Source organism: Nuphar pumila, chromosome 3, assembly GCF_984573655.1.
Source record: "Nuphar pumila chromosome 3, dmNupPumi1.hap1.1, whole genome shotgun sequence".
Classification (NCBI taxonomy): Eukaryota; Viridiplantae; Streptophyta; class Magnoliopsida; order Nymphaeales; family Nymphaeaceae; genus Nuphar; species Nuphar pumila.
Window position 1 is genome coordinate 32873335 of NC_143251.1, and position 12797 is coordinate 32886131.

General features: G+C 38.0%; 1 protein-coding gene across 1 annotated transcript; it reads right to left on the reverse strand.

Annotated features, from left to right (window-relative positions):
- TRM26 (RB1-inducible coiled-coil protein) lies at positions 1–5905 on the reverse strand. The gene is made up of 6 exons (XM_090000681.1): positions 5884–5905; positions 3850–4017; positions 3615–3694; positions 1486–3177; positions 1216–1387; positions 1–629 (listed from the first exon to the last, which is right to left on the reverse strand). The coding sequence occupies exons 2-6, from the start codon at positions 3929–3931 to the stop codon at positions 1–3; spliced, it is 2655 nt and encodes an 884-aa protein (XP_089856807.1). The 5' UTR covers positions 3932–4017; positions 5884–5905.
- Between the last annotated feature and the right edge of the window lie 6892 nt (positions 5906–12797).

Genomic DNA, 12797 nt, shown 5'->3' on the forward strand with positions numbered 1-12797 from the left:
TTAACAGCACAAATCGATCACAACCTCTTCAACCAACTCGTTCAAAATCATTTTTTCCATTCCTCTTCCAATCAAGTGAACGTCACACTGCATTATTCCAATCCATCGAGTTGTCTCAAGACTCTCAACATCCTTGTAAACAAGGCCTTCTATTGTTTCATTTCCAGTAGATGGCGGATGAGTACACATGCGTACCATCTCACATACATCGTCTAGCAATTGGTTGCTGCTAGGGACCATCATTGTTGACCCCATCATGCATTTACTTTGCATAGTGTCTGCTGCTAAAGAGCCCAATTTAGTTTCTAGTACCTCATTCAATAAATCGAAAAGAAGCTTACGCTCTAACTTGCTACCAGTACAGTCCTGGATAAATCCCTGATTTTGCCAGCTTTGTTTTCTATAAGCATCCTTGACTTCTTCGAAAACCCAATTCCTAATAGGGCCAGTAGGGGAATCCCACATTGGTAAAATCCCATCCAAATACTCAAAAGTACCAGCAGCAACAAGAACATCTCGCAAATAAACTTCTGGTTCTCCTTCTACCTCAACAACATCCTCCTTGCCACTGCACTGTGACACCACATCAGTCACTTTAAGCCCAAGCTGGTTTATCTGCTGCTTCAATTCTGTTCAGCAAACAATTAGGTTAGTGTTCACATCAACCCTCAGTTTCTAATTATGATAACAATGATTGTCTATGCAGCATCCTATTATGTAAAAAGGGTAAGCATTCAAAATGCCGCTACATAACTTGATTTCAGATTGGAGGTGAGATGATCAACATGAAAAAATCAGATTAATTTCTTGGCATCATATGTTTGAGTATATTTAACGTTGGCACAATATATTTCAGTAGATTTAATTATCACATTTCAAAAATGCTTAATGAGCATTTTAATACAACATATATGCTACTACCCTATGATATAAGTTGGCTGAAAATGCAAAGTTGGATTACCGGTTCAATCTGGACCTGAATTCTATGGTAGGTGGTTATGTGCTCACTGCTCACAACCACCTGCAAAATTGACTCCACTTGCAGCTTATGCCAGCACTTGAAAAAAATTATTTGCATTAAAAATGCCCATTTTTAGGTAGGATGTGATGGAATCGAAGTGCTGGCACCTATCCTTGTGAAGGAGTCTTGCACACACAAGGCGGGGGTGGGGGCAGGGGGTTGGTGAGGAATTTAAAGCTTTTCTTAAAACTGACCTTGCAGATCAGAACTAATTTCTTGAAATACTTCGGTCACAGGAACATCTTCACTAAAAGGAACATCAAGAGTTGAAACAGGACTTGAATGGTTTGTTGGCCCGCAAAACAATTCCTCTTGGGTATCACTGCATGTGGAAGCAGGGCTTGGCGGTACCTCAGTTGAGTTTTCCTTCACCAAAAAAAAGAAAAAGAAAAATCAGGTTTTCTTATGATGAAAAATTAGCTCAAGCATGCAATAGATTCTAAATGCATGGACAAAATTATTGCCTGCACATTCAATTTTCTGGTAACTGATGGGATGGTCAAAGCAGCTTTAGTTAAACCAAACTCATCCACTCCTCGCTCCACTGTTTGGATCTTCTTGCCAAAAAAATTTCCTCTCAGAGTCAAACTGTATCTCAGATTTGACACAGTTCCTTTGAAGTTGAACCTGTTTTTCTTGTTCTTTCTTAGTTCTACAGAAACATTATCAGCCATTTCATGCTTCCTTCTGATGTGGGCCCCTGTTAAAATTGGTTGATCCTCTAAGAGAAGCTTGCCAAATGCTGTTCCTGATACTGGAGCTGACATAGACCGGATAAGGTTCCTAGGTGATACATCATCATGATTGAAATTTGTTTCATTCTTCATGTCATGCCTGAAAGATCTAGCTTTTAGTTCAGCCACATCTTGCATGTTATTCAGCTGATCCACCTTCCTTCCAGTCTTTGAAAAGTCTGGAAAAATTGGTAATCCCCCCTCATCGAAAATGGAATCCCTCGACCCCCCTTTGACTATCTTAGGCAGGTCTAAATTCGAGTCATTTCTGAGCACATTCTTCAGCCTTTCTGATAGGAACTTTCGTGTGTCCCTGTTAATAAATTTGGGAGAACCTGGTCTACCAATCTGAACATCGCTTCTCTGTGATCTTGTTGATTCTGACCGAAGCAAACTCATATCTCTTGTAACACTGTATCTTACCTGCTTTGCTATTTGTTGACCAATTTCTTTTGGATTTGGTCTATCAAAGTAGGAACTATTAATCTCATTCTGTCGCCTTTTGACATCTTTTGTAGCATTACCTTTCATTCCGAGTATAAGCCTTTCCTTGACTTCTTCAAGAAAATCCTCAATACTTCCTTCATCTTCTTCTGTGACACTTTCTGAAATAGCTTGGGACTCATCAGAGTCATCAAATCTTTCAGGTCCAGGCTTCAATATCACTATTCTTGTAGGTAATGGCCTAGATTGTTGCTCATCACTTTTTGTAGAATAAGCTTGACCATAATTGCTGCTTCTATTACCATTCCACATGGATAACCCCTCCATTTGCTTTGCTTGGAATGCTTTATTCTTATTTCCTTGAAGAAAGTCTATCCCTGGTTGTACGCTGCTTTCTGATCTACTTGGAATGCAGTAGGCCATTTCCAGAGGCTTCTGATTAGTTTTACTTCCTTTAGCATATGTATATCGAGCCATCTTTTCCTTGTTCAATCTTTCTTGTGCAAGAATTCGTTGATCACTCCAAAACCCATTTCTGGAGTCAAATCCACAAACTCTTGAACTGACCTTGGATGCTTGCCATGCTTCAAATTCTTTCTTGAATTTTTGAAGTTCCTGTTCTTGGGGGTGATCACGAACTAGGGACTTTGACAACTTTGAGCTAGTCCTAGGATTATGTGGATCTTTTTTGTTTCTATTGACAAGTGCATCTTGCTTTCGGTGATCAAGTTCCCTTGAGACTATTAGCTCCTTATCTGCTGCAGCTCTTCTTGAACTGAAACCATTATTTCCTTCATATGTAGGTGGTTTTAAGTCTGATGGAAACTTATCCACACCCATTAAACGAGCTACAACACTAGGTACACTTTGTTTTGTCTCAGGTTCCTTTGTTATCTCCCGGTCTATCAATTGCTTCATGGGGGTTCCATTTTGATATAACCCATGTCTTGAAGAGTGTTGCCTCACTTGATATGAATACTGAAAAGTACATGAAAAGGTTAGGCACTGGTAAAAAAATTTCAAGTAGTTCAAGAAAGTAGCATAGCCTAAATCCAATCTAATGTACGATCATATTCTTATCCCAATTTAAAGGAAGAAAGCTGGATTCTTCCTTCTCTTTGTCATATGTTTTTTTTCCTTTTTTATGATAGTTCAAAACTTTCTTTTTATGAAAATCATAAAAAAGTAACTTTATAGATCAAATTTGACTTACCTACATATACTACTTGGTAAAAAAGTCAATTCTAGATTCTTTTAAAGTTTGAAACATTTAACCTGGATCCCTCCTTGAGGAGGGATGATTTGGCTAGCATGCACACACATTAATTGTGGAAACGGGACAACTTTTGCAAGACACAGGCAAACCACCACAGTTTTCAACATCACACCTAATAAAGAATAAATAACAGAATTACCGGTATGCTTTCATCCTTGGTGGATAAGCTGCGGGATGACTCCAGTGGCAGCTCCAAGCTATTTCTTGGAGCTTCCAACCCTGAATTGATGTTCAGAAAATAGTGAATGTCACTGAAAAATCAACCAATTGAGACACACCCACACACAAGCACAACAATAAATTTAGATGCATTTGAATCAGCTAATGCCTTGCTATATGCTAACTATGCCCTTTAATTTCAGCAAAATCCTCACCATCTAGATGTCTCGTATGCATCAATAGTTTCCTAGAGTTGCCAGCTTGATTAAAGCCAAAAAGATGCAGTATGCCTCCCATTCAGTGTAACTTCTGTGGCTTGAAATAAATTTCACCAGACAATTCATAGCCTAGCTGTTAGTTGGATTGGCAGTTCATTAGGTTTCCTGTCAAACAAAATTATAGAGTTTGAATTAGAAAATATGATAACGAAAAAGAAGAAAAGGTGATATCCAAAATTAGAAAAAGAAAAAAAATATATTAAAATCATCGGAAGGGAAACCCTGATGTGGCTAAGCCTGAAAATTGAATGGGCTGTCTGTTTTAGCTAGGTACAGGCTTAAAATATGCAGAGCAGATTAGGCATGACTCAACAAGAAGTTATGGAGCCATGAATTTTCACTGGAGAAGGCAGCCAACAGTTGATTAGTGATTGACAAAAGTAACCCTGCCTACGCTAATGAAATATACTTGAAAACCTTTTTGGTTATAGTGTCATTTTAACCCTTTTTTAGGGTTATTTGTGAACATAGGCAGATAGTCTAATAACTTCAACTTAATTTTAAGGAAAAATAAGTTGAGTTCTTCCCTAATATTTGAGTTACATAAATCTGTCATTAGATAAACTAATAACCTATTTTTTTCGTGCAATCATCTTTCTTCTTTGTTTTGGGCCCTCTCATGTGTGTGTGTGTGTTCACGTGGGGCTTATCTTCAGTACCCTTGAGGGTGCCATGTTCTATAGCAAAAAGTCATGTTTAAATGAATTTATTAGTTAATTAGAAGCCATAGATGTACTTGCCATGGTTTGTTCAGTGAGAAATATGTTTTGCATATATTTTGTTCCTATGTGTTTTATTGAATTTTAGATTCCACTGAAAACCTGCCTCCACATTCTCTGAAGAATGAATCTGTATAGTAAGATCGACAAAATAAACAATGCAAAGATTAGAAAGTCAATGAAGCATACTGTATTGTGCACCTACTACCATCTAACTGGAAATCATGTGTGTAAGCTGTCTCGGTTCAATCTGACCCCAGAGATGCATTTAGCATGGTATATTGGTATGTACTCAGAAGCTGGTTGGACTAAAGCGCCAACAAATTTCATCAATCTAGTGAAGTTCAACACTACCCATCAAATGTTGTAACTCATTTTCAAGCGAGATAAAAATTATTGAGAATAAATAGATAAATGAATGACAAAGTATCAAAAAAGAAAATCCCTTTTTAATTTGAAGTTAGTGCATGCTTTCCCATTCGGGTCAAACCCATGCTGTCATGAAAGGACTGAAACTCTAGATTTAGATTAAGGTACATCAATTGAGTATCCCAAGTCATAATTTGTTCATCATGCCTTTACACATATTACCATAATATATATGATATATTGATATGAAATGGAATAAGAACATGGTATGCCTAATGATAACTCAATAAAATTTATCAGTTATGTTCTCCAAAATAAAATTGATTAACTGAAAATTTGTTACCAAAGAATTATTTACAAAATCCCACCAGCTCATCTGAAAACAACAGGAACACTTTCTTATATTCAATACGAGTAAGCAATACTAGAGTCATAGTCATTGTAAACAATGGAAAATTCATCAAAAAAGTGTGACCATAAAAACATTTTTAAGTTGAAAAAACTAGTTCACAGGGATTCCGCCAACAGGGTGCCGCACCCGCGTCGACGCGACTCGACTCGGGTGCGGGTGAGGCACCCGGTGTGGTCAAGCTGACCCTGGGTGCGGTCAACGCACTCAGAGTTATAACTGTCTATTTTGGACCAAAAAAAAAACGAAAGTGCCACACCCAGGGTCGGCTTTTTATTTCATTAGTGTTACTGTTAAAAATTATATATGTATACCCTCCCGCACCCCCGCACCCAAGTTTTTTTAAAGTGCCGCATCGCCGCACCCGCACCTATGTGACATAGGTAAAAAGGTTAAAATAACAAAAATACAGAAATTAAAAAAAAAGATGCATATTTATGGGTTTAGCTCTGTAAAACAGGGAAACATACATACCAATGTCACAGATCTCAGTATCAAGGTTTTTCTTCACTGAAAGCTCTTGATAATCAAAACATCCCTGTTCTGGGGAAACTTTAGGACAACTTCCGTACCCTTTTTTTTTATATTTACATGGAGAAACCGCTCCCAAGATCAGAGACCTAGCCATGATGGCTCTGCAATTAAAAAAAAAATTAAAAGATAAAAAACATAAAAAAGCATGAAAAATAAAAAAAACAATAAGAAAAATAAATAAACACATTAATATCATGTCATCATGATGATACTGCAATTAAATTGTGGTGTTTCCAAAAAACGGGTGGTATTTTGAGAATATCAGGATTTTATATTTTTATCAATTTATTGTGATAAATTTGAAATATTTACAGAATATCGTCAACATTTTTGGAACATACATACATCACACATATACATGCTTAAACACATATATTTGCTACTGTCTACTGTATGTACAATCTAGTTGGAAAATCACAGCCGCAAGTTCTATCCACTCCATCTAATTTCATAGATGTGTTTAACATGGTTTGTTTGCTAGTTGGATTATCTTTTTTTTTATGTAAAATATGATTTCTTTTTGTCATGAAAATTTGGTATACGGTGTGCTGTTGATTTTTTTAAGACCTTGGAAAACCAACTTACTTGTTGTAAAAACATGATTCAGAACCTGTTTCTACTAAAAAAAGTACATAGATCACATCTATGAGGTTAAATCTACAAAAAGTGGAAAAATGTGAAAAAAGTGGTGCTTTCTACTAGCTTGCATGTACAAACGACTAATAAATAAATAAATAAATATATATATATATATAATGTCACATAGGTGCGGGTGCGGATGCGAGTGCAGGTACGGGTGCGGATGCGACGATGCGGCACTTTAAAAAAACTTGGGTGCAGGGGTGCGGGGAGAATATATATATATATATTAACAGTTTTAAGTTAACACTGTGTATTTGTGTGCATTTATGTATTTATATATATAATATAGATAAAAATGGACCTTAGTGTGGTTGACTTCACCTAACACAAAGAAAGTTGTGTCCAAGTGTCGCACCTGCCTGGGTGCGGGTGGGGTGCCCTGTTAGAAGAGTCCGTGTGACATAGATTATATATATATATATATATATATATATATATATATATATATATATATATATATATATATATATAGAGAGAGAGAGAGAGAGAGAGAGAGAGAGAGAGAGAGAGAGAGAGAGAGAGAGAGAGAGAGAGAGAGAAACGCACACACACAAACAAACGTATACACATGTTTACATCCATAAATTCATGCATATATACATACCTTTGTGTTTATGTGTCTGAGCATATACATCTCTCTCTTTTCTATGCAAACACATGTATGTATGCATGCACAAAGGGGCTTTTCTGGGGATCTTTTCTTCTCAGAAAATCCATTATCATGATCTAATTGTTCTCCCAAACTAGTGGTTGTTTACTAGCATTCCAAGAAATGAGGGATTCCAACTTTTTTATTTTTCAAATATCCAGAAAGTATGATTTAAAAGCAGTTCCGCAAGTGTTGAATAAATGTCTATCAGAAACAAATATAATTTACCACAGTTTTTCCTTAAAATTTTTGGTGTTTTGCAGTCAAATTTGATGTAACAAGAAAACTAGCAAACTGTTCCTCATTAACCAGCTGATCATACACCTATTCCAAAAAAAAAAAACTCAAAAAGGTTCCCGTACGTGTACGAGCATCACCCAAACGAAGCTACAAGAGCCCACCTGCATTCAAACTATTTCACACCATGATCATCAAAACTGGCATTTCAGATGGCTAAAATTTCGAAAATTTGACATCGAACAATATGAAACAAACCCAAGCTACTTTTACCATTTCACCAAGAAATTCCCCAACAACCATATCTAGCACCCGCACCAAAACCCCAATTGGATACAATCAACACAAAATTCACACGTCATATACAAAATCACATAACCAAACACACCAACCACAAAAACAGAACCACCCCACCACTCATCAGGACCCGAATTCAATCCAATTACCACAAAATTTCAACATTAAACGCCAGATTTCAACCAAAACACCAAAAGCAAAACCACAAAAAGGCACGACAAAATCCAAACAACTCAAAACAATTCGGAAACAAAACACGACAAGCCATATCAAAGAAACGTCAGAATTCTCACCGAATCGCGTCAATTTTTTCAATGGACCGGCCGACGGCCGCCGAGAACGAAGAAGCGGGGCATCTGGGGAGCCAAAAACCATGGGACAGAAGCAGTGAGGATGAAGGGGAAGGGCTTGGGATGCATGTGGGTGGGGTGTGGGGGGGTTGGTGGTTGACTGAAACAAAAAACAAGGGGATACTCGATCTGTATAATAAAATGGCCGCTGATGGAAAGGGACATGGGGGAATGATTTTCCCATGACTGCCGAAGCATGGAAAACACCTTTTCTGTAAATTTTAAATGGGGAAGTCCGATCGGAAGGGATTATTTTAATGGCGGGAACAACTCAGAAAGGGTGCCTTGCCACCACTCCACTTTGCCTGCTTGCAAGTTGCGGCTTTTGTAAATTTAAGTCTTTTCTTTGAGTAATTTACAGGATGCTGCTTAATCTTATCAGCTACTTACAAAAAGGCGTCCACCATTTGAGTTTTTGCATTCAACCGCTTCTTTTATCTAGAAATGTTTCTACATTATTTTTCAGATAATCAGCAAAAAACATCTTACTCACTCGAAAACTCATTAATGTAAAAATCTAAGTGTCCGCTTTACCACCAAGTAGTGCACCTGGCTTCGGCCTCACGGCAAGGGACCCATATGATATATCCATAGGCTTACACCTAAGGGGTCGTTTGTTTGTTTCACACCCCACTTTCATGTGAAAAGTGCTTTTCGCATGAAAGTGGTGCTCTTTCTTGCCTGGATTGAAACAAACACCAAGAGGGAAAAAGCAAGTGGGGCCCACACATTTTCCACCCAAACAAAGGGTTTTAACAAGAACCTATCAGGCCTTTCTCCTGAGAAAGCATTTTCTGTGCAGATGGATTTCAGTTTCCACTGATTTCCCTTTAAACCAAAGGGAATATCCGTTCAGCTTCATGAGCTTCAGATCAGAAGTCACCCCCACCAACAACGAAATGCATGCAGGCACATTTTATATATCATCTTATTGTATTTTTGTCGAATAAAGCAATAATAAGGGTATTTTAATTACTTTGTTTGACTTAATAAATGTCAAGTAAATGATTTTACGACCAAAGTGTATCTTTGAAACATAGACTTTTATGAGTCATTCCTATCGGCACCCATTGAAGCGCATTATCAGCAGGGGCAGAGCCACGTGCTCACCCTGACTCACAAAAATCCAGTAACCTTCAAGATATGTGGGCAGTGCCCACCCTGATCCGATGGGCACTTGTGCCCGACGTCCCCTACCAGTAGGAGGCCACCGAGGATGAAGGGCATGAAACGGGGATGAAGGTTAAAATCTATACGTGTGTGGGGATGGACTTACGCTTTCCCCCGCCTCGCCCCGTCCCCATCCCTGCCTTGCCCCGCCCCATCCCGTCCTGTCCCATCCCCAATCCTTTAATGGATGACTATAGACCAAGGGAAAATGAGGCCCCGCCCTGCCTCACCCCCATTTGGACTGGGGATGGATGACATAAAACAAGGATGGAGGCAGGGGTGGAGGTTAAAATCCATCCCCGTGCGGGGATGGAAGTTCGGATTTTTGAAACGGAACGGGATGGAGACCTTGCCCCCGCCCCAATCCACTGCCATCCCTACATTGGCCATGAGGCCCACGACCCTTTCCGCTCCCCCCCCCCCAATACCCTAATCTCTCTCTAGCTCTTCTCACGACCACACAACGCAAGCCTACAGGGCCCCCCACTCTCTCCCTCACCCTCTGACCCTCCCCACGACCCCACAACTACCACAGAGCCCCCCACTTTCTCTGTCACCCTCCAGCCCTCACTTGCAGTCTCTTCTTCCTCCCCAAGAAAAGAAAACCATTTTCTTCACTTGTTGGCGGTCTTTGTTCTGATTGTTTGTTTGTTTTTTCTTTGGTTGTTCCTGTGGATAAGTTGGAGGGTCCTAACTGTTGGGTGTAAGAAGAGGAGGTGAGAGAGAATTCAAATGAAGAAAACGTGGGTTGTTTTTCCTTTTGAAAAAGGTTGGACTTGATGATGTGGAATAGTCATATTGAAGAGATTTGAGTTTGTTGTGGGCTTTATAACCTACATGTAAACTCTTACACTTATTCCTAAGAACAAGAGGATGGGATGACTACCACACACATGTGTGCTCGCCCGTCGTGCTGAGCCGGTTCGAGTTCAGGTTCGGGTAATTGGCTCTTTAGGGCCATATCCAATAAGACCAAAGTGCCTTTTTGCCCAAAGTTTATGTGATTATTTGGATTCATTAATGGGTTATGAGAAATGATAATGGGTCTCGACTCTTCGGATTCCGTTAACGGGTCTCGACTCCTCGGATTCTATAAGGGGTCTCTTTCACGTTTTGTAACCGTTCGTGGGTTATAAAACGTGATTAGGACTGGGGTTACGAATATGCTATACGCATAATTCTGAGGAAGACTCTGTGTTTTCTCTCTCCCTGTTGCTCTCTCTCTCTCTTGAGTTATCTCTTTTCAGGTTTTTTACAACATCGGTTCGTAGAGGTTGTCTTCGAAAGATGATCCGTCGGAGTGCACCAGTTCTGATCGTCGAGGCTATTGTATCTTGGGAGAAGGACGTCAGACCCTGTTTGCACTGTATGTGGGGACGAATCTTCTCTAAGGAGAGTACTTTCGTACGCCTTATCCTTTTACATAATATTAACATGATTTGTTTGTTTTTATTGGGTTCTATGCAACCTGCTGTATATCTTGATTTATATCATGATGTTGCTGAAAAACGATCCAACACTAACTTCACTTGAGTGGGTGTGTGGATGTGCCTACCCTTGTTTGCTTTTTATTCACCGCCCATCTTTGTTTGTGCAGTTGTCCCCTAATCAAATAAGGTATACCATATGTTGGCGTTAGACAACACGTATCGGTCCAGGTGGTCACCCATAGAACAAAAGAACACAATTAGAGGTGTTTTACCCTCACGGTCCAGTACAGGGTGCTTCTTGTGATTCTGATTCAAATGATTCTAAATCAAATTTGGTTTGGGGTCACACATGGTTCCTTTCTTAATTTGTTCGTTCCAGTTTTTTTTTTTCTTTTCTCATTTTTTTTTCGTAGTTTTATAATTTTTTTAATGGCAAGATTGAGGTTGATTTAGGCTATGGGTTCTATTGGCCACTTGCCTTTTGATTGAAGAAATAATTCTCCGAAGTCTTTTATTTGGTTAGATGTTACAATTCGTAGAATCACTAAATGATATTTATGTTCAGTTTTGTGGTTATTTATTCTTTTATTTACTTACAGAATTTTGGCAAAGATTTCTAGTACTATTTTCATATTCAGCGATTCATCTTTCTAATTTCAATCATAGTTTTATTAGTGTAGCTAAATCCTTCCCTTTGCTTTTTTTGTGCATCACATGAGCACATTCCTAAAAACTCAGCACTTGTCTGATGCTTTGTAAACCATCTTTTTTTTTCTCAAAATTTCAATTACAAAACATTGTTAAGTTTTAGCACCAAATAGGCTTTTAGTTTTTTTTTGGTATTTTCTAAGAAGGCCTAAGAGTTTTCTATCTAAACAAAAAGAACATTATTATAAAAAATTTGTTTATTTTGTTATATATACGGTGATTTTATGCCATTCTCTCCCTTTCTTGGTAGTATAGCTGTAAATTTAAGTCTTTTCTTTGAACATTTAATTAGGCGTTTTTTGTGGTTCTTTTTCAATCAACATTAAACATGATTGGATGAATATATACTTGATTTTGATTAGAATTTTAGTGTTTTCTATTTTTTCAATTAGCATATCTAGAAATGATGTTTGTTGGGATTTAGGGTCTTTTTATTTTCTTTCAATGCTATAAATGTTTAGTTATGGTTTTAAGGTTTTTGTGTTTTTTATTTAAATTATCATTAGGCATGAAATAAATATTTAATTAGGCATTTTTGAGTTTTTTTTTCAATAAACATTAAACATGATTCGATGAATGCATGATTGATTTTGTTAGAATTTTAAGTTTTTTTAATTAACATATATCTATGAATAATGCTTGTTAGGATTTAGGGTTTTAATTTGGTCTTTTTATTGTGCATATGTGCCCACCTTAATTGAGTCTCCTGGCTCCGCCTCTGATTATAAGGTATATAAAATGTCAAAAGATGGTTTGAGTTGTTTTAATAAAAAAAAATGCGTTTAGGGTTTAGGGTATGACATTTTTTGTCTAGTAAAGCAACAATGAGGGCATTTTAATCATTTGATTTGACTAAACAAATGTCAATTGAATGATTTTGTGACCAAGTGCATCTTTGAAACATAAATTATAAAAGAGGCAGCTAGATGTGATAACTGAAATATTAGAAGCTTTTTGTAAATAGCTGATAAGTTAGATGACTTTTTGTAAAGTACTCTTTTGATCCACGCACGGTGGATCCATCTATCCCTAGATCCGAATTTGAACTTGGATAAGGACCTTAATCAAGTTATGATCTTGGTAGCATAGTACCAGAAGTTGGCAACTTGGGTCAGGTAAGGTGGATCCAGGTCCTTTACATATGATAACCAAAAAGGCAAAATCTTGGCTGCCTATTGCCAAACCTGTTTCTGGTCCTATATTGCCATGATCTTGATCAAGGACCCTGATCCAGGCAGGATCTCGGTTGCATAATACCAGACCTGGTGACAGGGATCATAACTGGGTTCCTCACATTAGGAAGACTGAAGACATGAAAAGTGGGTCATTCATGGTGTTCCAGATCCAAGATCCGAGTCCAGCTCCGACAAG